The sequence below is a fragment of the Xyrauchen texanus genome, chromosome 1 (assembly GCF_025860055.1).
Source record: "Xyrauchen texanus isolate HMW12.3.18 chromosome 1, RBS_HiC_50CHRs, whole genome shotgun sequence".
Classification (NCBI taxonomy): domain Eukaryota; kingdom Metazoa; phylum Chordata; class Actinopteri; order Cypriniformes; family Catostomidae; genus Xyrauchen; species Xyrauchen texanus.
In genome coordinates this window covers 16,397,319-16,423,437 of record NC_068276.1, presented here as the reverse complement: position 1 = coordinate 16,423,437, position 26,119 = coordinate 16,397,319, and the positions used below count along the sequence as shown (strand labels likewise).

General features: G+C 37.6%; 1 protein-coding gene across 1 annotated transcript; it reads left to right on the top strand.

The window, feature by feature from the left end:
- The first annotated feature begins 1,141 nt into the window (after positions 1-1,141).
- On the top strand, positions 1,142-25,498 carry LOC127651428 (coronin-1B-like). Its single transcript, XM_052137250.1, has 11 exons — positions 1,142-1,568; positions 8,335-8,540; positions 8,924-9,046; positions 10,191-10,320; positions 10,998-11,179; positions 11,381-11,500; positions 17,467-17,571; positions 18,483-18,628; positions 20,758-20,815; positions 21,506-21,814; positions 24,050-25,498. Exons 2-11 carry the CDS (start codon positions 8,337-8,339, stop codon positions 24,170-24,172), a joined length of 1,500 nt encoding a protein of 499 aa, XP_051993210.1. The 5' UTR covers positions 1,142-1,568; positions 8,335-8,336; the 3' UTR covers positions 24,173-25,498.
- The last annotated feature ends 621 nt before the right edge of the window (positions 25,499-26,119 follow it).

The window sequence follows — 26,119 nt, the reverse complement described above, 5'->3', positions numbered from 1 at the left end:
AAAAGTTTATTACGTTTTTATGGGGCGTTGGGTAAGGGTACGTGCAGTCTGATGCAGCCTGCTGCTTTGGCATGCAAGTGCCTACCTGCACCTGCATCAGCAGCTCACGTACACAGTGCAGCGCATGGCATGATTGAATAGAGAACCCTAGTGTCACTTCATTCGCCAAAATGTCCAGTCAGTGACAGACAGGGAATGTATAGGTTACTGTTGTAACCTCCATTCCCTGATGGAGGGAACGAGATGTTGTGTCCCCCCCGGCCACGACGCTGTACCGAGCCACCATAACGGCCGAACCTTATTCTCGGCTCCTCAGTGCAAACTTGAATGGACAGATGCATGATTACCTCCTTTTATACCCGTATATCCGGGGACAAGCCAATTCTGTCTGCCAATTTCTCATTGGCCTTTTCTCAAGTTCAGGGGTAACCGAGGCCTTCAAGAAAGACCCCTAGTGTCGCTTTATTCGACACAACATCTTGTTCCCTCCATCAGGGAATAGAGGTTACAACAGTAACCTAGACATTTCCACCACAGTTATTGATAGGCTACTACATTATGGTTTTGCAGTATTAACAATAACTGGACTATGTACAATAACAGTAACTATGTTTTTGTTAAATACTATGATTTTTTTTTTTTTATGGACTTTGATAGCCTGTATAAAAGTTTGCCATTAATTCATTGTCCCCCTCCTGCCTACATACATTTGGGTCATTCCAAATTTTAATTTGGTGCCATGTCAGTCCTCTAGACAAGTTGTGGTATTTATAATTATTAATTTAGTATTGTTTTCTCTCACTAACATGTATTCATTTGTGGTAAATTTGCCATTTTAACACTGATAGCGGATGGTGTGTGTGTGTGTGCGTGTAAGTTTTTTATTTTTATGTTTCTTTAAGCATAATGAGAAAACGGTAATCACAACTAATTAGTTTCCGTCATAGTAAGTTTATAATTTTGCAAATAAAAACACGTTTTAGGCCTAGATCTTAATTTTATTTGACCATATTCTACCGAATAGTTAATTAAATAATTAATTATACATTTTAAAATGATCTCAAAGAGCACAGGAATGAACTTTTATTACACCAGAACAGTGCATCACCGTCCATTTTGTTTACTCCTTACCATGGCGAGCTTCACACATCGCTGGTTTTAATTCTAGGCACATTCGTTTAGATATTTGAACACCCATCATCTTTCCTCCTCCATCGGCGTCGACGCCTTTCCCGGTTAATTCCAGTACCATACAGTCTTTACTGTACATTTTTGTGCAATAGTCATTTGCATCTGTAAAAAAATACAATAGGGTCAAATTTGGCGTGATGATGTGGATTAGTTTCTCCGTCAGTGCTAAGATTGACTAGATTTAATTGTTCCACCAGACCATGCAAAATATTCCGGCGAAAACAACACACTGCAAGGAATAGTTTTATTTATAAAGCTAATTTGTAATTTTATTTTTATTTTGTATTATAATTTGTTTTATGCCGAATCGTTTGATTTATTTGAGTAGTTCTGAGAAAGAAAAAGGGAAGAAAAGGAAGAAGGAAAACCACAAACAGGTAAAGAACCATTCTAGAACGCGTTTCGTCATCCGCCTTTTGCGTTTATGCCAGCTCGATACAAGATAATGGTTTTTTCATGTATGCTTATAAATATCACACAGCTATTTTTCCGCAGTGGTCGCAGACACTGTGGTTTTACCTACCTAAATATACATGTATTTGCATATTTCGTATTTTAATGTGTATATTGCATATTTTAAGCGTAATTAATATTGAATATTACATTTATTTTAAATTATTTTGCATTTACCAAAAATTCGAGTGGGAGATGTATTGGAATGTTTCGTTCAGAGGACTCCTCTGAAATAATATTTAAGCAAAGCATGCTCTCTTTAGATCAAAGCTCACACCATGTCACATGTTTAGGATTAACAAAGTTGTAAGCTAGTAATAGTGACATGTTTACAGTGTTTACTGTTTGGAACAACCTTAAGTTTTTGTTACTTTAGATTAAAAGCTCCTATATTTTGTGTTGAGAGGAGTGTTGAGTTTGTCCAAAACCATGTAGTGATATTTCCCAGTCAAAATGTCTCATTAGAATATGAATGTGTAATGGAAGGTAACCGAACACTGGACTTTAAATGTTGATGGGTTGTGGTTTCTGACTTGAGCTGTGTGACGTTCATCCCTGCTTAGTAACATACACACATGTGAGAGCTTGGAGGCTTCTAGAGTTGAACAAGAACAAGAGGGGCTCTCACTAAAAATTACCACTAATGAAAATAATAATACTTTTGAAAAATATGTTTCAAATTGTACACTCGGATGAGAAAAAAGGCTTTGGTGGGCCAGGCTTGTTCAGCCCTGCAAACCATGACTGTGTTGTTAAAGGAAAAGGACTAAAGCGGCCCAGACCCCGAGACTTTCAAAGAGCTGAGCCATGCCATGGAGTTGGCGCTCCAGGTGTCTTTTGAGCATCACCTCAGGCTGCACATGTCAGAGATACAAGACAAAGACAAGCCCTTTTTCCTCAGTTGCATGGTGTCGCTGCAGGGACTCTTTGGTGATGTCATGAGTGCAGTCACAGAGAAGTACCAGTAGTCCAGGAAGCAATTGGTTGCCTACAAGTACAACCTGTCAAGGCGAGGTGGTGTTGTGGTGCAGTCGGTTTGCTCACGGTCCTCTTCTGGGCAGCGTCCCATTAACCGGAGTGCTCCTGAGGTTTTAGTTCTCCCCCAGAAGGCGTAAACTGAGCCGGCCATGGCCAAAACACAGAATTGTGCTGTCTGGCTCTCGTTCCAGCAGAAAACCTCCATCTGGGCAAGGCAAGATTTCCTGATGGTACGAGGACCTTAAAACAGGGACTAAAGCATACAGAACACCACTTTCCGGTGTCACCTAAATAATTTTCTCACTCTCCCCGTTTCCATTTTTATTTACCTCTAAAGCACGTATTCTAACAGTCTCTCTTCAACAGTTCCCTGTAACTTTTCTAATGATAAAAGGCAAATATCAATAAAACTTGTATGAAATACCGTTTGCAAATATGCAGATATGTTGTGATTCATGAACCTCACGAAAATCCAGTCGAGTGCTCATCTAATATCTTCCTCTGAAGCATGTATTCTATCATCCAGAATCAAAAACTTCAGGATCAAAAGTTCCTCTCATTCACAAATAATGATGGTCACTCCGTAACAATCCAAGCAGGCGATCAAGGCCATTTAAACTGTCAGGAGATTGAGGCTCATGCTGGATCCGCATGAGCAGGTGATTGCAAAATGAAGGCTGCATCCAAAACCAGGAAAACGTTGCCTCCGGAGGCGGTATACGGAGGTACGATGAAAATAAGGTTCAGAGACCAGTTTCCTTAAGAGTTCCATTCATTCAAAACAGCTGTCAGTTAAGCCATTAACTGATTAAGCAGCATGGTAGCAAGTCAGTTGCATAAATCTTCGGATGCAGCCCAAGGTAAAAGCGCTTCACGTGTGCTATAAGTTAATGTCTTATTCACTATGCACTGTATGTACAGTTGGTTTGATTCTGTATTTTTGGAGAAAATGTGACTGATGATGTGGACATGTCATCCATGGTTGCTGAACTACTGTTATTTCCTTCTTTCTAATATATTAATATTTTCTTCATGTACTAAATAGAAATCTGAAGAAACTGCTATCTACCATTTAAAATACAATATATTTTTTTAGTTTTGTGTGAAATTGATTATATATAGTCCTAAATAAGCAATTTATTGTATTTTGTTATTTACTATATTAAATTGTGTGATATATTGGCATTCTATCGGCCTATCGGCCACCCTGCTCTCTGTACATCGGCATCTGCCATTAAAAACCCCACATCGGTCGACCGCTAGTTATTTCTAGCTTGAAGGATGGAGGGCTCTGGCCTACTGGTCTTTAAAGGGATAGTTCACCCAAAAATTAAAAAGATCTTATAATTTACTTAACCTCATACCTTCCCAGATGTGGATGACTCTCTTCTGTAGAACACAAATTAAGATTTTTAGAAGAATATTTCAGCTCATTATATTTCAATACAAGTGAATGGTGGCCAGACCTTTGAAGCTCCAAAGCGCAGATAAAGGGATTATTAAAGTAATCCATTCAACTGCAGTAGATTAATCAATGTCTTCTGAAATGATTCCGTTGGTTTTGGTTGAGGACAGACCAAAATATATTCTTTTAAATTCACTACACCTTATTGCAATCTCTTGGCACAATCATGAATTCAGGCTCAATTACAGTTCCTAGCAGGAAGTGTAATCTACAGAGCTTACATATTCTTCAAAAAACCTTAATTTGTGTTTTGCAGAAGAAATCATGCCATACACATCTTAGATTGCATAAGGGTGAGTAAATCATTAGAGAACATTCATTTTTGGGTTAACTAAACCTATAATTGCTGCTCTAAGCGCAGTCAATTGGGCAAATAGCGTGTTGGTGACCAGTCAGCAGGTTTTATTCTTGGGTAAGGAAAATGGACTCATTGAGCATGTCAGCACTTTTGACAGATTCTAGCATTAAGTCAATTCTCTAAGAAGTGTTTCACTGGGCCTAGTTGTCAGATGCAAGGTTGTTGTGAAGGACGTTGTCCAATTTCTGCAGGTATGCACTGTCAACGGTCGTATGTCCTTCCCCATCTAGTAAGGTCTGCAAATTATGTGGCACGTAAATCCTCTAGAGCTCCTTGCACTTCTCTTGGCTCTAAGAGTTTTTCAGGCAGACATGCAAGGCTTTTACATTCTGGTCCATGTGGACAGCACATGTAGGGCTCATAAATCACCAAACAGAACTGCATTCACACCAAATGATGGTTCTGATGCATAAAATGTTCTTCTAGAGTGAGTCTTTTCTCCTCTCAATACGTGCTATACATGTCCCTGGTCACCTGAGCTGCAGGGCAGACTTGCTCTAGCATCAGGGAGACCAGGAGTATACAGACTATATCCTCTGACAGTTCAGAGGATTTGGGATTCTCACAGTCAGGGGTTGTCGCAGCCAGCGTTCAACACCAAAGTACAGGCTAGAGCCCCCTACTAAAGGCCACTCTATGCCTACAAATGTCGCCATTTTTTTTAATCTTATACATACACTCTTTGAAGTCTGTGCTGCTACTCGCTTTGGCATTAGTCAAACAGGTTGCCAACCTTCATGCCTTGTCGGTCAAACACTCTTGCTTAGTTCATACCAGGCTTGTCGAAGGCAGTCCTCAATCCAGGGAGGTTATGTGCCCAAAGTGTTGGCTACTCCCTTCAAGGCTTAGGTTGTCACCTTACAGGCATTCTCCCCTCTTATGTTTGAATCAGACAAGGCTAAGTATCTGCACATGCTTTGTCCTGTGAGGGCATTGTGCATGTATATTGAACAAAAGTGTCAGTTAAGGCTGTCAGATCTGATCATTGTCTGCTTTGGAGGCTGTGCAAATGGTTTGGCTGCCTCCAAGCAAAGACTTTCTCACAGAGTTCTTAATGCCATTCCACTCGCTTATACAAATTGCCTCATGGTGTTAAGGCCCAATCCACCAGGAGCATGGAGTCCTTCTGGGCTTGGGCAGAGGGACTGTCTCTAGAATATATCTGTCTGGAAGCAGGCTGGGCTTCCCCTAACACTGTTGCCAGGTTTTAAATCTTGGATGTTTGATAACACTCTTCCCAGATTTTGATTGCAAAAGGTCAATGATTTGTCAATGCCTGTTCACTAGCCTGTTGACTAAAGTCATTGTTGAAATATGTCTTTGACCTGGGTGTTTTCTCCATCTTCTCATTTTTACTGCAAAGGGTAGCTTCTTTACAATGTTATAATTTACCCTGATTGACTAGTGGCATTGTTGTAATTTTTTTAACACACAACCATTTTAATGTTCTTTCTCTTCCTGCCTCTTTGTCAATACGAAGGTGAGGTTATTTAAAAAAAAAAAAGAATTAGTGTTGGCTAGTGGGCATTTTTCTAGTGCACGTGAATCCGTAGCATTGTGTTATGGTATACAATTCAGCTACTGATGCAGCATCAAAGTTAATTAACTGAAAGGGAATGTCTCGGTTATGACTGTAACCTTGGTTCTCCGAAAGGGAGGAACGAGATGCTGCATAGCCAGCAGCACTACTGAATTTTCGCTGTAAAGGGATTGAGAAATGACTCCCTTCAGTCGAAAAATTCTGGAATGTGCTCCGGTGCATATGCCTGCAATGACGCGCATAAGGGGCGGAAAGTCAAGTGCCATCTGCCAGTGGGATTGGCGTGATTATATATGGGATTCAGAGATCATCACTCCTGGGTGGAGTTCCCATGGCGTCAGCTACTGATGCAGGAACTCTTTCCCTCCTTTTAGGGAACCAAGGTAATAGTTGTAACCAAGATGTTTTGATTGCATTTCAGCAATTTTGTGAACATCTCCTTTTTTATTTACTGTCTAAATAAAAGTTCCTGGTCTCATTGTAATTGTGTTTCATCAGCACATGTTATTCCAAAGCATAAGTGTTTGTCGCCTCTGAAACGACTTTCCTTATCTGTTGAAGTCACCTATCCCTTTATTTCTAGTTGTTTCCCTTGGAAATACATTTGATTTATGCAGAGCCATATAAAGGAGAGTTGCGACAATGGAAGTTCTAAATGCTTGATCGTCACGTGATTCACGTAGACTTCAGATAGTTCCAGGAAGTGCTTTTGCGGTCATTCCAAACTGTTAGAGTAGAGTGACAGAACTGCGATTTCTGGTAATTAGTAGTCAATAAATGCATTTATGTTATATATTTATGTAACACACCGACATATGTATGTAGCATGAGTATGTTGTTACAGCGATGTTGTTTTTTAAAGATCAAATCAGCTAATATTTGAGGATTAGTGTTCAGCTACCGTTATTTGCCTCAACTTATTTCAGGCTAGGGTTTCTGTTGCCTTTTTATGTTACCTCATGTTCATTGTTTTCACTAATCTCATGGTAACTAATGTCATATTTATGACTTTTCAGATAGTACAGAGACAGGCTGGTGACAGGTGATTTCCAGCTCGCACCGCACAATGGGTCAATGAACTATTAACTATTAGCAGCAGTTACGTAAATGTACAATTTAGTGAAATGAAGCTTATTGTTTACAATTCTTACAATTCTGTATATAGTCATATAATTATTTATGTATTATAAATATTATATATCTAATGTATAATTCTTACAATACTTATTCATATACACATTATATTCAGCTTTAAAACAACTTAAGCATACTCGTATATAAACTGCCGTTCAAAAGTAATGAGGCTGAAAATTCAGCTTGGCATCACAGGAGTAAATTACATTTTAAAATACATTAAAATAGAAAACAGTTATTTTAAATTGTAATAATATATTACTGATATTACTTTTTTTGTATTTTTATTCAAATAAATGCAATAACTATTTACAGCAATTCATGAATACATTTCTAATTAATTAAATAGCATGCCAAGCATTTTGTATGTGTCCTTTCTTTCATGTTGTCGTTGCATAGTCTTCACCATGGTTTGCTGTGCTGCATGGGGATGCTCCAATCAGCTCAGAGAAAGGTGTGCTGAATGTATGGCTTCCCCACTGACATGGAGAGGAGAAAAAAATTGTTGGCTCAAGTCAGCAGGAGCAATCTAAATATAAATACAAATTACAACAACAAAAAAATGTGTGAGGTATTTGCAAAGATTTTACAATTAATAGGGTGTTCGTTACTAACTTTATCCAGCTCCAATCCTTGCCTAATCTGTTAGTTATCCGATAACATCTCTTATCTCCTAATTTAATGAGTTATACTCAACTATAAGGTTTTAATTTACAAGTTATTTTTATTTAGATGTACTGATAATATACAGAATAAGATAATATTATTCTTTAAACGTCTCACCTTTTAAAAGTGCGTCGCAAACGGTTTGTTCTGCTGCATCTCTACGGTGTTTGCTGCTACTTCCGGGAACTATTGAGAGGCTCCACGAGCCGCCATTGCTGTAAAAAAACGTTCCATTGGAGTCAATGGAGTTGTCACAACTCTCTCTATATATGGCTCTGGATTTGTGTTGACCTTTTAGATATGATGTTCTAACTTCTACAGGTTATATTTAACTTGGGCACATTGTACTTGTTTCTGTGTTATTGCTGAATGTTATCACCATTGATTGCAATTGCTATTATAAATACTATTACAAAACTTCTGACCATTATTACGTAGTCATTTGGGTTCCCTTAATCTTTGCTGAGAGAATGATTGATTGTTTTGATTGGTTGGTTGATTGATTGTCACACCTCTTAACTGTACATATTTAAACTTCTCCCACTATAGCCATGTCCTTCAGGAGGGGTGTTGTCAGACAGAGTAAGTTCAGGCATGTATTTGCCCAGGCATGGAAGGCTGAGCATTGCCTTGATGATGTCAGAGTGTCACGCGTGACATGGGATGGTCCGCTGTGTGCTGCCAATCCGAAGTTTATCGCTGTCATCATTGAGGCTGGAGGGGGCGGATCCTTTCTTGTGTTGCCGCTTTCCAAGGTTGGCTTACCTGCAATATTTGTTATGTTTGTAATTAACAACAATTTTGTTTTTGTGTCGTAACTCTTGTCAATTTGGATGTTCGTTTTTAGATATTTACGGTAGTTCTTTGCATGTTCTTTTATATATTTGATACAGCTAATTCACCATTTTACCTTGTTTAAATCCCTTCCATTTAGAATTCTGTAGATTTTCCCCCTAAAGAATTCTGAATATTCTGTCTGGGCCTTCCAGTAAGCAAGTATTGAAATTGGCAGGTTTTTCTGTGTTAGATGAAAAGATGTCATTACTCTCCATATTCTCAAAAATCAGCATGAGTGAGGTGTCTAGCCTTCTCCTTTTATAAAAATAACCAGTTGAACTCACAATGTTTTTATGACTAGAGTGGTAGAGTGGACCAAAACACCCCGACTGTGTGCGGTCACGCCGCTCCAGTGCTAGATGTGCAGTGGAGCCCACATGATGACAATGTTATTGCCAGTGCCTCAGAAGACTGCACTGTGAAGGTTTGTATCATTCGCTTCAACAAAACACTTATTTACTGTAATATAAACATTCTCATTTTCACTGCTCTGGAATCTCAATTCTGTATCACAATCACTGCATTATTTTTTATTTTGAGGGGTGGGGGGGGTTCACCTTTCCTTGTGGTGCTACTGATAGCATGTTGTGTAAGCATATACAATGGTTTGCACAATGTAGCGTCAATTAAAACATGTTTATCTTTCCCTGTGGTGCTACTCATAGCACGTCTCATAAACAATCTCTGAGATACGGCTTCAGGTTCTGCAGAAAGTAGTCGTATTCACATAAACAATGGTGAGCGTGATTCAGAGCTTGTTTTTTAGCTCTAAAATACTCCACTGTCAGTTAGGTTTGGGTTGGGTGTTGGGCTAGTGAGTATGATTAATAAATTATCCATTCCTGTGGACTGTTCGTACAACTCGTTTTTGGTGCCACCCAGTGGACGTTTCACCTCTCAACACTTCTAGCTTCATTCACTGCTTCAGTGCACTACTGCTTTGAATTTTGGTAATTACAGACCGATTTCAGCAGAAGAACTTTCGACCTCCTGTTGCTGAATTCACAGTGTGATCAGTCTAATATGTGAGTGCACTTGCATGGGCCACAAAGCTCCGACAACTGTCCGTTTTGCAGAAAAATAAAATATTTTTGTAAAATGACTGCTAAAGTCCAAAATTGACCATTGTCCCAGCCAGGCAATTTTATACCGTACAAGTTTTATATCTCTTGTATAACTCCAGGGTCTATATCTTCTCACATATTAAAATAATTGCAATTCGAATCAACATTTAATGTCCATTTTATTTATTTATTTCATAAGTAGCCGTGTCATAAGTGGGATAATGTACCGTTCGCTGGTTATTACAATAAATAAACCCCCTCTGGGTGATTCAAGATCACGCTGATCACCCTGTTGGGCTTTATTTTGCTGTAATGACTGGGTGAGTGGATGGGTGGATGGATGGATAGATAGATGATATAGTACATTGCATCTCTGTAACTTTTTCAAGCAGTCAATTTAGCTGAAAACAGTCATTATGTTCAGAATTAGGCCTTTTGTTGTCTTTTTCTCAGAAGCTTTTGGGTTAGAAATCATTAACTTGCATTGTATTTCTGCATCAATAGATTTGGCAAATTCCTGATGGCGGTCTTGCAACACCCATGTCTGAAGCTGTTGTGACTCTTGAGGGCCACAGTAAACGAGTGGGCATCCTAGCCTGGCATCCTTCTGCTCTCAACATCCTGTTGACTGCAGGTAAGCTCTTCCTGTGTATATGCTTTGCCTGCGTAACGTGCTGAAGTTGGATTAAGTCTTTTCTGGTGCACTCTGTTTTGCTCTTATTTTGGTGTCCTAAATCTGCTTTATATCTTTATCAAGCACTAATTTTGGATGCTGGAGTTGTTTGATGAATTTGTGGACATTTATGATGTGTGTTAAAGCTGAAAGGAAAGGCGTTTAAATGTAAATAAACATTATTTGACTCCTGCTACAGAAATGTGTATATATATATATATATATATATATATATATATATATATATATATATATATATATTGGTGGCCAAACGTTTGGAATAATGTATAGATTTTTGATGGAAAGAAATTGGTACTTTTATTCACCAAATTGGCATTCAACTGATGACAATGTAGAGTCAGGACATTAATAATGTGAATAATGACTACCGGTATTACAATTTGAAAAAAAATCATCAGAACTTCTTAAACTACTTCAAAGAGTTCTCATGAAAAATCTCCACATGCAGCAATGACGGCTTTGCAGATCCTTGACATTCTAGCACAAAGGCAGGCATCTTTGGATTTGTTTGTATGTAAATATCTGAGATGCAAATCCTTGCTCTTAAATTGGCCTGGTGTTGTTTTGCTCACTTGTGGCTTGTGTTTGCTCTATGATCTCATTTGTCCCTGTGCTAGGGTGTGATAATGTTCTATGTGTGTGGGATGTGGGCACCGGGGAGCTGGTGTACCAGCTGAGTGAGGCCCATCCAGACCTGATATACAGCGTTAGCTGGAATCGTGATGGAAGTGCGCTTTGCACCACCTGTAAAGACAAAGCCTTGCGTGTCATTGACCCCCGGCGTGGAACTGTCCTAAAGGTTAGCCTGTTCCTTACTGTTTCCTCAATCTTTTGTTTCATATATATATATCTTCAATTCAAATTCAGATATGACAGATATGTGTGAATAGAGAAATAATGAATACTTAACTCCATGTTCAAAAATGTATGACTTTCATTGCATTTGATAACAAAATAGTACACATTGTTACTTTTTGCAATCATTTGATGTTACACTTAGGTGCGGGAAAAGGTCCATGAGGGTACCAGGCCAATGAGGGCCGTCTTTCTGGCTGATGGGAAAATCCTTACGACCGGATTCAGTCGCATGAGTGAGAGACAGCTCGCCCTTTGGGATACGGTGAGAGCATTTTTCAGAGGAAAATAGTGTGGTCTCTTAAGACCCCCATTGTGTTATTTGAGTCATCAGTGAACTGCTTTATTTTTCTTTTAACCGTAGAACACGTATGCAACCTTACCCCCCTTAAATGCACATGTGGGTCAAAAAAAGACCCAGGTGAGATTTCGATGATTTTCTTTGTAAAACCAAATTTACCATTTTTTACAAAAAGGCTGTATGACAGAAATTTGGTGGTAAAATATTAAACGTCTCAATATATAGGACCAACAAATGCATTGTAGGGGTACTGATGCAAATTATCTTATAATTAATCGAATATTCAACTAAATAAAAAAATAAAAAAAATAAAAATCAAAGACACCTTAATTGAGAAATACTTGGAGATCAAAAGTGAGAAAGTAGACAGCTGTGCAATTTTTGACCCACATATGCATTCTAGGCTTAACCCTATTTTAACATCATCTGTACTCCTAAAACTGGAGGTACCAGTCTGTAAGCATTACACTTAACTCGTCTCTTCTCCACACATGGATATCTCAGACATCCCTTTTGTGTACAGCAGGTGCATGTTAAGCATGCAAATGAAAGTAGTATAAACACTTTTACAACGTGTTTCTAGATGTCTTGATGTTTTCTGAGTGCTTAACACCACTTTGAAACATTTAGTTACAGAAATAGCTCACCTAAAATTAAAATTCTACCATAATTTCCTCACATTCACATTGTTCCCATGTAACTTATATAACCTTCTGTCTTCTGTGGAACACAAAAGTAGATGTTGGCCAGAACATTAGCCTCAGTCACCAATCACTTTCATTGCATCTTTTTTCCATGCATTTAAAGTGAATGGTATCTGACTGTAACATCCTGTCTAAAATCTCCTTTGTGTTCCATGGAAGAAAAAAGGTATACAAGTTTGCAACTAATAAATTATGACAGAATTCTCATTTTTGGGTGAGCTATCCCTTTAAAAAATTTGAGTCTCATTTATTTGAAGATTTTTTAGTTTTTTGTCTTTGATTGGAAAGAGCCCATGTTTGGGGACAGACTTATTTTCGCTTTTGTTTTATGAAAATATTCCCTCAAATTGGAAGCTTCAGTACTCTTACATCAGTTATCAGATATTCACTAATAATCCTAGCTGACATAAAACCATCCATATGGACTATTATTATTAGGGCTGACCCCTGATAGTTGACCAAATGTTAGTCAATGAAAAGAGTCTTGGTCGGCCAAGTTTTCATTGGTCAGTTAGTCGCAGAAAAACTCCACAGGAAACTGATGAACACTGATATTACCGCTGGTGGACTCTAGGTGGTACTATGGGGTAATTGTCATTAAGCATTGTTAGGGTTAAGTCAATAAAGCAAGACAACTTCATTTCTAACTATGAACTTAATTTTTTATATATTTTAACTAAAAATTATGTGTAATTAAAAAGTGTTCAATTGTTCAACTTTTTGAAAGATGGTTTTACAACAGTTGTGAAGGGCAACATCTCTTTGGCAAATAACGTCGTCTGTGCATTCTCTGCCGGTCGGTATTTTGTTGTCTGGGAATATACATCGTGTGTGAATACATTCATTTTGTTCCCTCTTTCACAATATATATATATATATATATATATATATATGTATATACACACACACACACACACACACACACACATCGGCAATCCTTGAGCTGAGGGATCAGTGAATGTTCTTGCTTCAGGGATTTTGCATTGAAAATTAATGTATTTAAAAAATGAAAAACTGAAATCAAATAAATTTCTAAATTCAAATTGCACTCCAAATGAAACGAAAAAGCATTTAAAACAATGAAGTGATAAAAAAAATATATATATATATATATATTCCTTTCCATTTCCCGTCAGGCAAGTCTGTCTAAACATGCAGTTGGACAATTACTATTATTAACAAATAAAGACATAAAAACAATTTATAAATGTAAAAATAATAATTAGAATGATGGTAATAATCACTGAAATATAAATCATGGTTGGAGGTGAGCGTGTTTTTGTATTATTTTATGTTTTAATCACAGATGAATAGGCTGCAGAGTTGCGTTCACAATAAACTGCTCTGTGGAAATAAAGTGAACTGAACTCAAAGCAGCCCCTGAGCTGAGATGTCTGAGGTCATTTGAAGCACTCAGAGATGAAACTGTTCTTGAAAGTAAACAAAGAAAGAGTGAGAACCTTTTACATGCGCCTGTTCCATGAGACTGCACACCTCCGTGCAAACAACATGTAGATGCTTTTCTGTCATCTGTTCTTAATAATATAATAAAATGTGTTTCTTCAAGTGCGTGTATGTGTGCCTAAGGTCAAATGATTTGTAATATTAATTTGATAATGATAATAGCCTAATAATAATAATCATAATAATAGTTTAATACATTAATGGGAAAATGAGCCAAATATGGTCTTGACATGGTCAAAGGCATCAGTTATTGGAGATCACTCTGTCCATCATCGATCCCGAGATGCATTTCTCTATATAGTGTATAGTGGAATCATTACCACTTTTGCGCTGCGGCTCACTTCGTGTAAAATGTATATTTGAAAGGCTCAGTATTACGGTTTAGTATTTCTCTGTAATGTATAACAGTGTTAGCAATGTTACTTATAACAATCTTTCTCAGCCCTAAACCATTTTCTGATGCCCCCCAAATTATATATATTTAAGTAATTAAATTAATATCATAAACATGTGATGACTAGTCGACTAATGGCTTAAATTAACACCTACTAGTCGACAAGGAAATTCTTTGGTCAGGGGCAGCCCTAATTATTATCCAGCTGGAAGCTGTTGCTTCAAAATCAGCTACATAGGATTACATAAATGACATTATCATCCACTGATATTAATAGATCATTTATACTGGGTTTACAAACAGATACCATGTACTGTATACACTCACCTAAAGGATTATTAGGAACACCTGTTCAATTTCTCATTAATGCAATTATCTAATCAACCAATCACATGGCAGTTGCTTCAATGCATTTAGGGGTGTGGTCCTGGTCAAGACAATGTCCTGAACTCCAAACTGAATGTCAGAATGGGAAAGAAAGGTGATTTAAGCAATTTTGAGCGTGGCATGGTTGTTGGTGCCAGACGGGCCGGTCTGAGTATTTCACAATCTGCTCAGTTACTGGGATTTTCACGCACAACCATTTCTAGGGTTTACAAAGAATGGTGTGAAAAGGGAAAAACATCCAGTATGCGGCAGTCCTGTGGGCGAAAATGCCTTGTTGATGCTAGAGGTCAGAGGAGAATGGGCCGACTGATTCAAGCTGATAGAAGAGCAACTTTGCCTCAAATAACCACTCGTTACAACCGAGGTATGCAGCAAAGCATTTGTGAAGCCACAACACGCACAACCTTGAGACGGATGGGCTTCAACAGCAGAAGACCCCACCGGGTACCACTCATCTCCACTACAAATAGGAAAAAGAGGCTACAATTTGCAAGAGCTCACCAAAATTGGACAGTTGAAGACTGGAAAAATGTTGCCTGGTCTGATGAGTCTCGATTTCTGTTGAGACATTCAGATGGTAGAGTCAGAATTTGGCGTAAACAGAATGAGAACATGGATCCATCATGCCTTGTTACCACTGTGCAGGCTGGTGGTGGTGGTGGTGTAATGGTGTGGGGGATGTTTTCTTGGCACACTTTAGACCCCTTAGTGCCAATTGGGCATCGTTTAAATGCCACGGCCTACCTGAGCATTGTTTCTGACCATGTCCATCCCTTTATGGCCACCATGTACCCATCCTCTGATGGCTACTTCCAGCAGGATAATGCACCATGTCACAAAGCTCGAATCATTTCAAATTGGTTTCTTGAACATGACAATGAGTTCACTGTACTAAAATGGCCCCCACAGTCACCAGATCTCAACCCAATAGAGCATCTTTGGGATGTGGTGGAACGGGAGCTTCGTGCCCTGGATGTGCATCCCACAAATCTCCATCAACTGCAAGATGCTATCCTATCAATATGGGCCAACATTTCTAAAGAATGCTTTCAGCACCTTGTTGAATCAATGCCACGTAGAATTAAGGCAGTTCTGAAGGCGAAAGGGGGTCAAACACAGTATTAGTATGGTGTTCCTAATAATCCTTTAGGTGAGTGTACTTATACATAACATAATTTCATCCATGGCAGTGTGTTCAAGTCATTTTTAAAGCCGGTGTGTTTAGCCCACTAGCCAGGTGGTGTTCTCCCTAGAAAAGTTGAGCAACAACAAAAAATTTAGGTTTTTACAACCGCAATACACAAAATAAACTTTGTAGGTTACAGTTCCTCGTTTACATTAATATGGCATATGACATAAATGTAAACAAATTTATAAAATAAGGCATTGATAGATATTGATTTGGGAGCTGGATTTAAGAATAATCTGTTATCACTTGAGGAGCGGTATGAAACTATCACAGATGGTAGTTTGAGACCCCTCAAGTCAACACTGTTAAAGGGATAGTTCACCCAAAAATGAAAATTCTCTCATTATTTACTTACACACATACCATCTCAGATGGGTATGACTTTCTTTTGTAGAACACAAGTGAACATATATTTTGTGTATATATATATATATATATACACACACACTGGCAGCCAAAAGTTTGGAATAATGTACTTTTATTCACCAAAGTGGCATTCAACTGATCACAATGTATAGTCAGGACATTAATAACATGAAAAATTACTATTAAAAAAATAATTTTCCTCAATTTGGGATGCCCAATTCCCAATGCACTCAAAGTCCTTGTGGTGGCGTTGTGACTCGGGTGGTGGAGGACGAATCTCAGTTGCCTCCACATCTGAGACGTCAATCTGCGCATTTTATCACGTGGCTTGTTGAGCTTATTACCACGGAGACCTAGCACGTGTGGAGACTATTCTGTTCGGCATCAACCCACAACTCACCACGCACCCCGCTGAGAGCGAGAACCACATTATAGCGACTACGAGGAGGTTACCCCAATGTGACTCTACCCTCCCTAGCAACCAGACCAATTTGGTTGCTTTGGAAGCCTAACTGGAGTCACTCAGCATGCCCTGGATTCAAACTTGTGACTCCAGGTGTGGTAGTCAGCATCTTTACTTGCTGAGCTACCCAGGCCCCCTAAATTCTAAGAGTTGTAAAATATCTCTAGAACCCATAATCAAACTTGCACTGAATAATTTCATTTCTGTATTCGATTTCTGTTTTATGAATTTTTCATAAATTTACTTTTTTAAATGTATTTTATTTACTTTTATTCTTATTTCTTGTTCTTAACTGGTTTAAAACAATTATACAGAGCTCCAGAATGCGACCAAAAATAAGTGATTGCGACAATAATTAAAAATCTAGTCACCATCGGCAAGAGTTGGGATGTGTGCTTTCATATGTGGTTTCTTCAGATATCATCTTGTGAGTTATTGAATACATATTTAGAGCACCAATGTGTCTCGTGCCACATTTCATCCTTTCTGTTGATGATATGAGCTCGCTGTGTATCTCGGGCTTGTTTATAATTAAAAGTAGGAGTCTTTTTCTGGTTATTATTATTTGGAATTGGAGTTCCACAATAAACTGCATCTGGGATTTGTGACCGGGCCATCTATTCACAGTTAAGAAAGACTATTTTATATATATATATATATATATACACACCAATCAGCCACAACATTAAAACCATGTGCCTACTATTGTGTAGGTCTCCTTCGTGCCAAACACCAACCAGAAGCGCCAACCCCCATCTCAGAATAGCATTATGAGATTATAATCTTCTCACTGCAATTGTAGTGAGCGGTTGATGAGAGAAATTTTGGTGAACTATTTCTTCATTCAGAACCTTTCTGATATTTCTATCTTATATGAATAAAATGTAGATGTTGCATGTCTGTTGCAAATATTGAGTACTTGTAGGTTTGTAAGTCGATACTGTCTCTTTCTGTGTATTTTAGAGAGATCTCTCAGAGCCAATGGTGACTCAGGAAATGGACACCAGTAACGGAGTTCTAATTCCATTCTATGACCCAGACACCAACATGGTTTACTTGTGTGGGAAGGTAAGATTACCCAGCTATACACTATCACCTTTAACTACTGGACAAAAAGTTTCTCCCACAACCCTAACAGCTATATACACTTACACAGGAACATGTACTGTTTACAGAAAACTCGTCCAGCACAATCAGTACCTAGGGTAGTTTTCCCTACATGCATGAACACATATGTATGCAAGGTCAGCTGGTCAGAATTGCATTTATTTTGTAAGAATGAGCAGCTGACACTATGTACACTATTTGTTTATTACACATGGATTGGTGGTGGCGTAGTGGGCTAAAGCACATAACTGTTAATCAGAAGGTCGCTGGTTCGATCCCCACAGCCACCACCATTGTGTCCTTGAGCAAGGTACTTATATCCAGGTTGCTCCGGGGGGATTGTCCCTGTATTAAGTACACTGTAAGTCGCTTTGGATAAAAGCATCTGCCAAATGCATAAATGTGAATGTACACAGCTACTTACCAAATGGATAAGTGTAAATTACGTGAGAAGAGTCTGCATAGGAATGCAAGAAACATTGTTATGCCCATGCCTGGGATAATGATCAGCCTCATCTGACAATATTCCAGAAAGTTTGGTTATGTATTAATGCAATAACACTCAAAATGTTGAATGTTATGGCACATGACCTTCACTAAAAAGTACTGTAGAAGTAACATGGTACAGTGATGGCATCAAAGGGTAATACTATGCTACTTAATGATTACCCTATTTTTTCCCCATATTTGATACATTGTATTCCAATGCATTAGTTTAGGTGGATTTCATAAAGCTCTATTCATGTTCACAGCATAGTTTCATACCATACAATATTGTATTGTACATAATTGATATCCAGGTATTTAGAAAGGAATTTAACAGGCAGTTGTCCTCAATGCTTTTCCTTCATCTGTCACAATCTGTCTCACAGGGCGATTGTACCATTCGTTACTTTGAGGTGACAGATGAGTCACCGTATGTTCACTTCCTAAGTCTGTACAGCAGTAAGGAGCCACAGAGAGGTGCAGGTTTCCTCAGCAAACGAGGAGTGGATGTTAACAAATGTGAAATAGCAAGGTGTGGAATTGAACAATTGTATTGTATGAGTGAAATCATATTTGTCATTGTTAGACAATCACTGATTCTTTCAACTCCAGGACTATATTAAGTGCCAAAGTTGTTTGCTCTACCTAACAGGTTTTCTGGTTAGTGTATTTGACAAAGATATATAAAAATGGACAAATTGTCATTATATAGAATGCATGAGGTTCCTCTCCAAAACATGTCTTTCTAAAGGAAGTGGCATTTCTTTCTTTAATTGAGAATGTTTGGTAGCCTCAATGAGAAAGTAAGCTTGTGTTAAATTCTGTGCAAGACCATTTCTGTTTCAGTTTAACATTTGAACTGAAATTAAAACAACTCCTGCACTAATATATTTAACCTAGAAATTAAAGATTTGGCTGCCTGAATTAAGGGAAGATTGTGGGTTCAAAACAAGTTAAGCTGCACTGACAGATTACCACAGTAATCATTTTGTTCCTCAGTTGTAAAAGGCATGTTTACTGTAATGCACATAAAATGTCTGTAGAGCGCAACAGTGCCTGTGCACTTTTTCAGCCGCCTTGGTTCCGGAAGTTTTCCTTGGATTTCCCTCTCACTTTTCCCAAAAGGATTTTATTAAAGTATTCATAAAAGAGTTAAAAGCCATGAACAAAAACATTCAGCTAAGAGGTGAATTACTACATTACAAACTTTGATTTGAAGCAAAAATGTATGTGAAAAATGAACAAAAAGACAAAGGTACAAGAATGTGTACTTGCCGTCTTTCATGAGGGAATGGACTACAATCCCATGAAGCATTGCAAGTGATGTCAACAAATAAAACAATAAAAATGATAGCATCAACACCTTTTAAATCAATAGTTTTATACTTTTCTAAGTATATAAACAACATATTTTAAGTTTCTAGCAAAATATTCAGATATTTACAATTAAATAAGTAGTTTTGAGAGTGTTGGGAGAGAACGACTTGATTGCGTCAAGGGAGTAGGGTTGTGTATCATTTCAATTTTATTGAATCCGATTCTGGTTATCAAATCTGGTTCTTATCGAATCTTGGTTCCGATTCCAATAATTTTTTGGAGAAAAAGAGAAAAACTTCAAGAAAAAACAATTACAAACCAAAACTTAACACAAAAAATAGAATGTAACAAAATATGTAATGGACAGTTACATGGAATATAATGTTCTGTTAGCTAGCTCTGATTCTGATGTGCTATGAGACACATGAGAATATCAAACAAGGCTTAAGTCCATTGATTTTGCTGTGAAAAACTGAGCATGCGACTGTCTGCTCATCTGTGTTTTGTACCTGAGGGTGAGATGCTACTGCTAATATTAGCTGTATCTGGTGCGGCAAAAACGGTACATTCCTTTTAGATTCACGCTGTGTTGAAGTAAATGCTTCATCATATTGGAGGTGCTTCCTCCCTTGCACAAAATCCTTTTACTGCATTTTGCGGTGTTGTTATAAATTTTAGCTTGGCTTAACCAAACTTTGGAGCGTTTGCAGCGGTCAGACTCAGCCATGGTGCCGAATGTAATGAACTGCGCTTGTGCGTAATGAAATTAGGTCCCGGGAGATCAATACGACTGTAAAATGCTCACTGCTGTTCACCTCGCGAGCATGATTAATAAAGTTAGGAACCGAAGTGAGGAATCGAAATGCGCGTATCTTATCCAATCCAAATTTCTTGGAAATTTGAAACTGGTTCTAAAATGGAACCGGTTCTCGATACCCAACCCTACAAGGGAGTGAGCGGTCACTACAGAGCTCTTTTGGCGCACTTTGTTTGTCGTGATTCTCTGATTGGTGGATCGTTTCCCTTTAGAATAATGGGCTGTGTAGTCCTTCACCAGAAATTGCGCTATTAAACACTTTGAGCTCACTGTAGGTCTGTAAAGGTTTATAAATTATTGTTAAAACAAATCAAGTCGCCTGTGTAGAATATGAATGGAATTTTCACTTCTGGAACCAGACTGTTGTTTTTGACTGAGGGATGTCAAAATAATTTTCAGTGGTAATTGACAGCATACCACAGATTCTTGTTTTGAACCCAGAACATTTTTTGAAATATCATTCATCAACCTGTTTTAATTCAATAAGCCCTGTTCACTTTTTGTTTAAAATCATCTTATTTCAACAGGTTCTATAAGCTGCATGAGAGGAAGGTTGAGCCCATTTCTATGACTGTGCCTCGTAAGGTATGTTCAGTCAACAGATCAAAGCAACAGTTTGTTCACGCAGGCTTGTTTCTGTGTGTGTACAGTGAGTCAGAAAGGAAATTTATTGGGGAACTTATACTTAGGTCTCAACAAATAAATCGTGCTACTTTGTATTGTTTAGTAATTCTATGTTGTCATTTACATGAACTTTGGGTTAAACTTGGTTCTGAGATTCTTTGGAAATCTCTTGAAACCAACTAAATAGATTGAGAATAAATAGCACAAAGTCTATATTCCATAATTATAAGAATGTATTATAATTAGCTTAATCAGCGCTGCTTGCGTCTGCTTAAACTAGATTGCCGATGGCTAGTGAGAAAGACAGATGTTTGTGCTGATATACCATGCGCAAATGTTTTGCCCTTAGAGCTGAATAATTGTTTGATAGCGAGACCTCAAGTCAACCCAAAATAAAACAGGAACCATAAGCATATTTGCTATAATTAGCAATTTTCTGGTTTTTTTTATGCAATTCTTGTTAATTCTCCAGTTAAATCACAGCTTTGTGATTTTCAGAAGCTTTGTGTCATCTAGGAAAGAGGAAGTAAAAATACAATTTAAACTGTCCCTTGACAAATCAGCCCACATTGTTCAATAGCAAAAAATCTGATGATGCTCTCCTCCTAAATTCCATCAAAATCACTTTATCTTCTTTCCCACCAAAATCAGTCTGACCTGTTTCAAGGGGATCTGTACCCGGATACAGCGGGATTAGAGCCTGCTCTGCTGGCAGAAGATTGGATAGCAGGTCAGGATGCTCCTCCGACCCTCATTTCTCTTAGCGGAGGCTACACAGCCCCTCCATCCAAATGCGGCACGCTCAGGGGTCTACCCAAACTGCTTTCTCAGACCAACACTAGTCCCAGCAGCACGACTGCACCAGCAAACCCTGTGGCAGTGGCGATGGAGAGTGAGGCGGTGGGCCATGGACGAGGAGGGAGGGAAATGGATGGAGGGAACGAGAGAGTGAAGAAAGAGGTGAGCGAGAATTTGTTGTTAACTGTTGGTGAAATGGTTTTCCTTTACTTGATATTGCTGGATGAACTTCATACATTAGTTGCAAAAAAAGAAAATGTGCAAAGAGGCCTCAAATTTCAGCTTCTTTTGTACCTGTACCATTACTACAAATTATATTTATTAGTGGTGCTTGATAAGGCAATTGCTCTCACCCAGAGTGTTATCCCTTTCATGCATAAATTATGACCTACTGGATCAGGATTTTATTTTATTATCCATCCAACATGCTGTTAATCTACAGACAGGGTTTAAAGTTTTTTCAAAGTCCCTAAACCAAAATTTCTGAGCTTTCATGCTACGTCCACCAAACTGGTCTCAGACCTTCAGGGTATTCTGCCTCGAGCTGGTATAACTTTCTGATGAGAATTTATTTATAATTATTTTAATTTGTTTTTCTCCCCAATGTGGAATGCCCAATTCCCAATGCGATCTAGGTCCTCATGGTGGCTTAGTGACTCACCTCAATCCAGGTGGCGAAGGACGAATCAAAGGAATGTTCAAAGTGACCAAGACTATTCAAACTCTAACTGTTAACATATTTACAATTTTTTTTAAATCTCCAAAACCCACAGATCTACATTAACAGAATGTTCAAATGGACCAAGACTTTTCAAATTCCAAATGTCCAAAAATTCAAAATTCAAATGTAAACGAGGCCTTTAATCTGCTCTCTAATAGCTCTTACTTGCCATCCATCTGTCTATCTGTTACCTTCAAACTTTTTTAGTTTTTTTTACTCCCAACTGTTAAACATTCAGACAAGGATTTGTCAGGCCAACATCAAAGTTTACCCGTCTAGTGTAGTTGTTTCTTCAGGGACAGAAAAATCCACTAAAATAATTTATTTTGTATCACATTGATTTTTCAGAAAGATATTAATGTATCCACTTAAAGTGACAGCGTGCATTTAAGTGATAAATATTATGAGAGTAATGAACAGAACAGTTATTTATGGGAAAACCAGTTGTAATGTGATAATGAACAATATTCAGTATACTACATACAGTACAATCCTAAATGGGTACTAAAGACTACATCTATATTTTGTGCTATGGATGTAACAACATTAACTGCAGTATTTAAAGTTTTAGATTTGATCTTTGAGCTGATATATATAGTGACTTGACCTAAAACAATAGACCTTTTCTTGGCCAAAATAATATTTCTGATGCATAATGTCCAATTTAGTGGATGCATGTTAAATCATAATTAGCTACTTACAAAAAATCCTTATTTATACTGTAAAAACAATTGTACAGTTAAACTGTTCCTTGAATCTTATTTTTACCTGGTGGTGTTTTGTTTTATAGAAGGATTGAATAGACATTCAACAAGTACTTGGCATGTCATTGTCATATTGGTTTTCAAGGTTTTAGTTGCTCTTTAAGCTACTTCCTGTAAGTTATTATGAAGTAGTGTCAACTTAAAGGGATTGAATGCAGCTATGTCATTTCAACTCGACCACTATGCATGACTTCGGCATACAACTACAATACATTCTGCATGTCATTTCAGGTATGACAATGAAAATGAATGATACCTCAAATCTTGCAGCTCATTGCAGAATGGTGTGCTATAACATTTCAATGAGTTTTTCCTGGAAGATCAATTTCATCCATTTGCATTTAAAAGGATAAAAATATCAATCTATAGACCAGAAAATCATAGACTCTTGAGGATGGGTTCATTTGACCTGGGCCAGGATATCATTGTGCAAAACATCTACTCAATAAACCTCAGTAACCAAAAAGCCAGAGCACCCTAGCAGCATGCAGATGAGTTTTGCAAGCGTTGTCGGGCTAAATTTGCTGTTCTTTATCTATATACACTACCTTGATGTAAATCAACACTACTCAAACAACTTCTTGAGGTATCATCCTGACATTCCTTTTAAACAGTATTGAATGAGTTTGCATCGATATTGGGCACTTATTGGCTGCTTTTCTTTATTATTTGGTCCAAGTCATCAATTTCAAAAACTTTTTTAATTATTATTATTATTATTTAAAATGTAGTTTTATAATGAAATAAATGAATATGGTGGCACAGTGATATTTTTGTCTACAAAACTAATTTCAAACATTTAAGCATACACCTTCAGATCAAAACTTTTGACCAGTAGTGTATATCTGCCTGTTTAAGTTCAACCTAAATGTTAATATTAACTTTATATGTTTACTTTTCTCTCCTGCACAGGATGACCAACTTTCTGATATTTTAACGGAGGTGCGAGCTCTGCGTGCCCTGGTTCTGGCTCAAGGCCACAGGATTGATGTACTGGAAAGACAATTCACCCGCATTGAGGACGGAGAAGTGTGAAGACAACTACAAAAATACGAGAACACATAGCTTTACTCAGATTCAGAAAGCTTCACTGAGGGATTATGGGAAGTGTAGTTACATTTATGTGGCAAAGCGATACAAAGAAGCGATTTAGCTTTGAGCATTATTGGAACACTTTAAAAGCACTGACATTTGATATCATAAATGCTGCTTATTTTTGTGCTTTTAATAGGGCTGTCAGGTACTGACTTCTGCTAACTATACTTGTCTGCATTTGGTTGGGTCAGCATTTGCATAAACATGCAAACTAATGAGAAACAGACTTAATGCTCTCTTGTAGCATGTATTAAGACAGCATTTATGTATGCATCTACTTAATGAAATTAGACTCCTTCAGGAAAATATAATAATCCAACATGCTGAATTGATACCTTTTTCACTAAAGCTTGATGGTGCATATTAATATTCATTGACCAGCACTGTTCTTTGGTTAAGCTGCCATAAATAGTTCCTCTCTTCCATTTCTTGACTTAAAAATGTAGCGTTCATTTTGGATGTGCTTAGAGTTTTGTGAGTAGATCCGTGTGTATGTGTTAGAAACTAATTTTTTGTTGAAGGCATTTGTGAGCTATCAATATAGAAAAAGAAACATTATCTCATAGAGTAATAGAGCTGACTGTCAGATGCAGATCTCTTAAGGTGATTCTTATGAAAGCAAGTTCAGGTCACATTTCACCCCCAAAAGAAATGAGAAATTCTATTTTGCATAAGGACCATTGCCATTTTTAGCATTGTGGTGATAGAGCACACTTTCCCCAGCAATTGCTCACTACTGTTATGCGTCCGGTAACTTTACTAAGTGATTCTCATTAGATTCCTATACTGTAATGCAAAAGCGTACTCTCATTACAGTTAATGTAATTGAGCTGGGTGCTTAATTGTCATGATCAAAATAAATAAATAAAAAACAAGCGTCATTTAGGCTAAATTCAATTTATTTTATTATTTTTGGGGGGGATAAATATGACCTGGATTTGTTAAATGTTTTTGTGAGACGTGTTGATCTCACTTCTTCCATTGATGTATAATTGTGCTTCATTCCTTTTTGATTGAACATGAAAAATCGAGAAGATTGATGTGATGTGGATCGGTCTAGATGGTGGTGTTTTTTTGTATTTTTCTCTCTCTAAGTCTTTAATCATGGGCACTACAATCAGGGATGACAGTTCAGGTATGACTCATCCTTCTCTGTGATTTATTTTTTATGTTATGCTTTACTTGCTGTATATGTTGTAAATGATCTAATTACCCAGTTAATTTAAACGTAAGTGCAAACTTAATCTGTACTTTATAATAAACAACATTTACTCATATGTAGTTCTACTAGTTGTTTTTATTTCTTGGAGTCTTGTCACAATCAGTCGTAGATTTTACAGCACAGCAGAGATGCAAATAAAATGTGTTTCAGGCTAATTTTTGATATGAAAACCCATTGGTTTAGCAGTGTCAGTGATATCTACTGTAAGCGAGGTGTGTACATTTCTTGGTTATTTTTTCAAAGAACAACATTGAGTTACCACAGTTGTTTTTTTCTCTGAAATGTATGAACATTTTAACTCAAGGTTAATCTAAATCTCCAAACTAAAATAGCACACGTGCAATGAAGTTCTGAGATTTTAATTTAGGTGCAGCTGCATGACTAGATGGGGTGAAAAACTAAATGGGCAGGCTAGTGCTATGTATGAGTTTCATATGTTTTAACCATAGCGACTTCTCACATGTGTCCCACCTTGAGGTGAGAACATGTACAATAATTCTAAAAAAGATAAAAGCACTAGAACAATAACTGCCACTTATGTTGCACTGTTTTTGTTATTTTTGTGTAACAAAATGTGTTTACTATTGACATAATCATAAAAGTTTTTTTAAACCTTTTTTGCACTGTGCATTGAGCAAAGAATTCTTGTTTTCATGGTACATCGC

Coding starts and splice junctions, on each gene's coding strand:
- LOC127651428 (XM_052137250.1), top strand. CDS start 8,337: ATGTCCTTCAGGAGGGGTGTTGTCAGACAGAGTAAGTTCAGGCATGTA. Junction 11,180..11,380: donor GGCGTGGAACTGTCCTAAAG/GTTAGCCTGTTC, acceptor TGTTACACTTAG/GTGCGGGAAAAGGTCCATGA. Junction 18,629..20,757: donor AACAAATGTGAAATAGCAAG/GTGTGGAATTGA, acceptor TTATTTCAACAG/GTTCTATAAGCTGCATGAGA.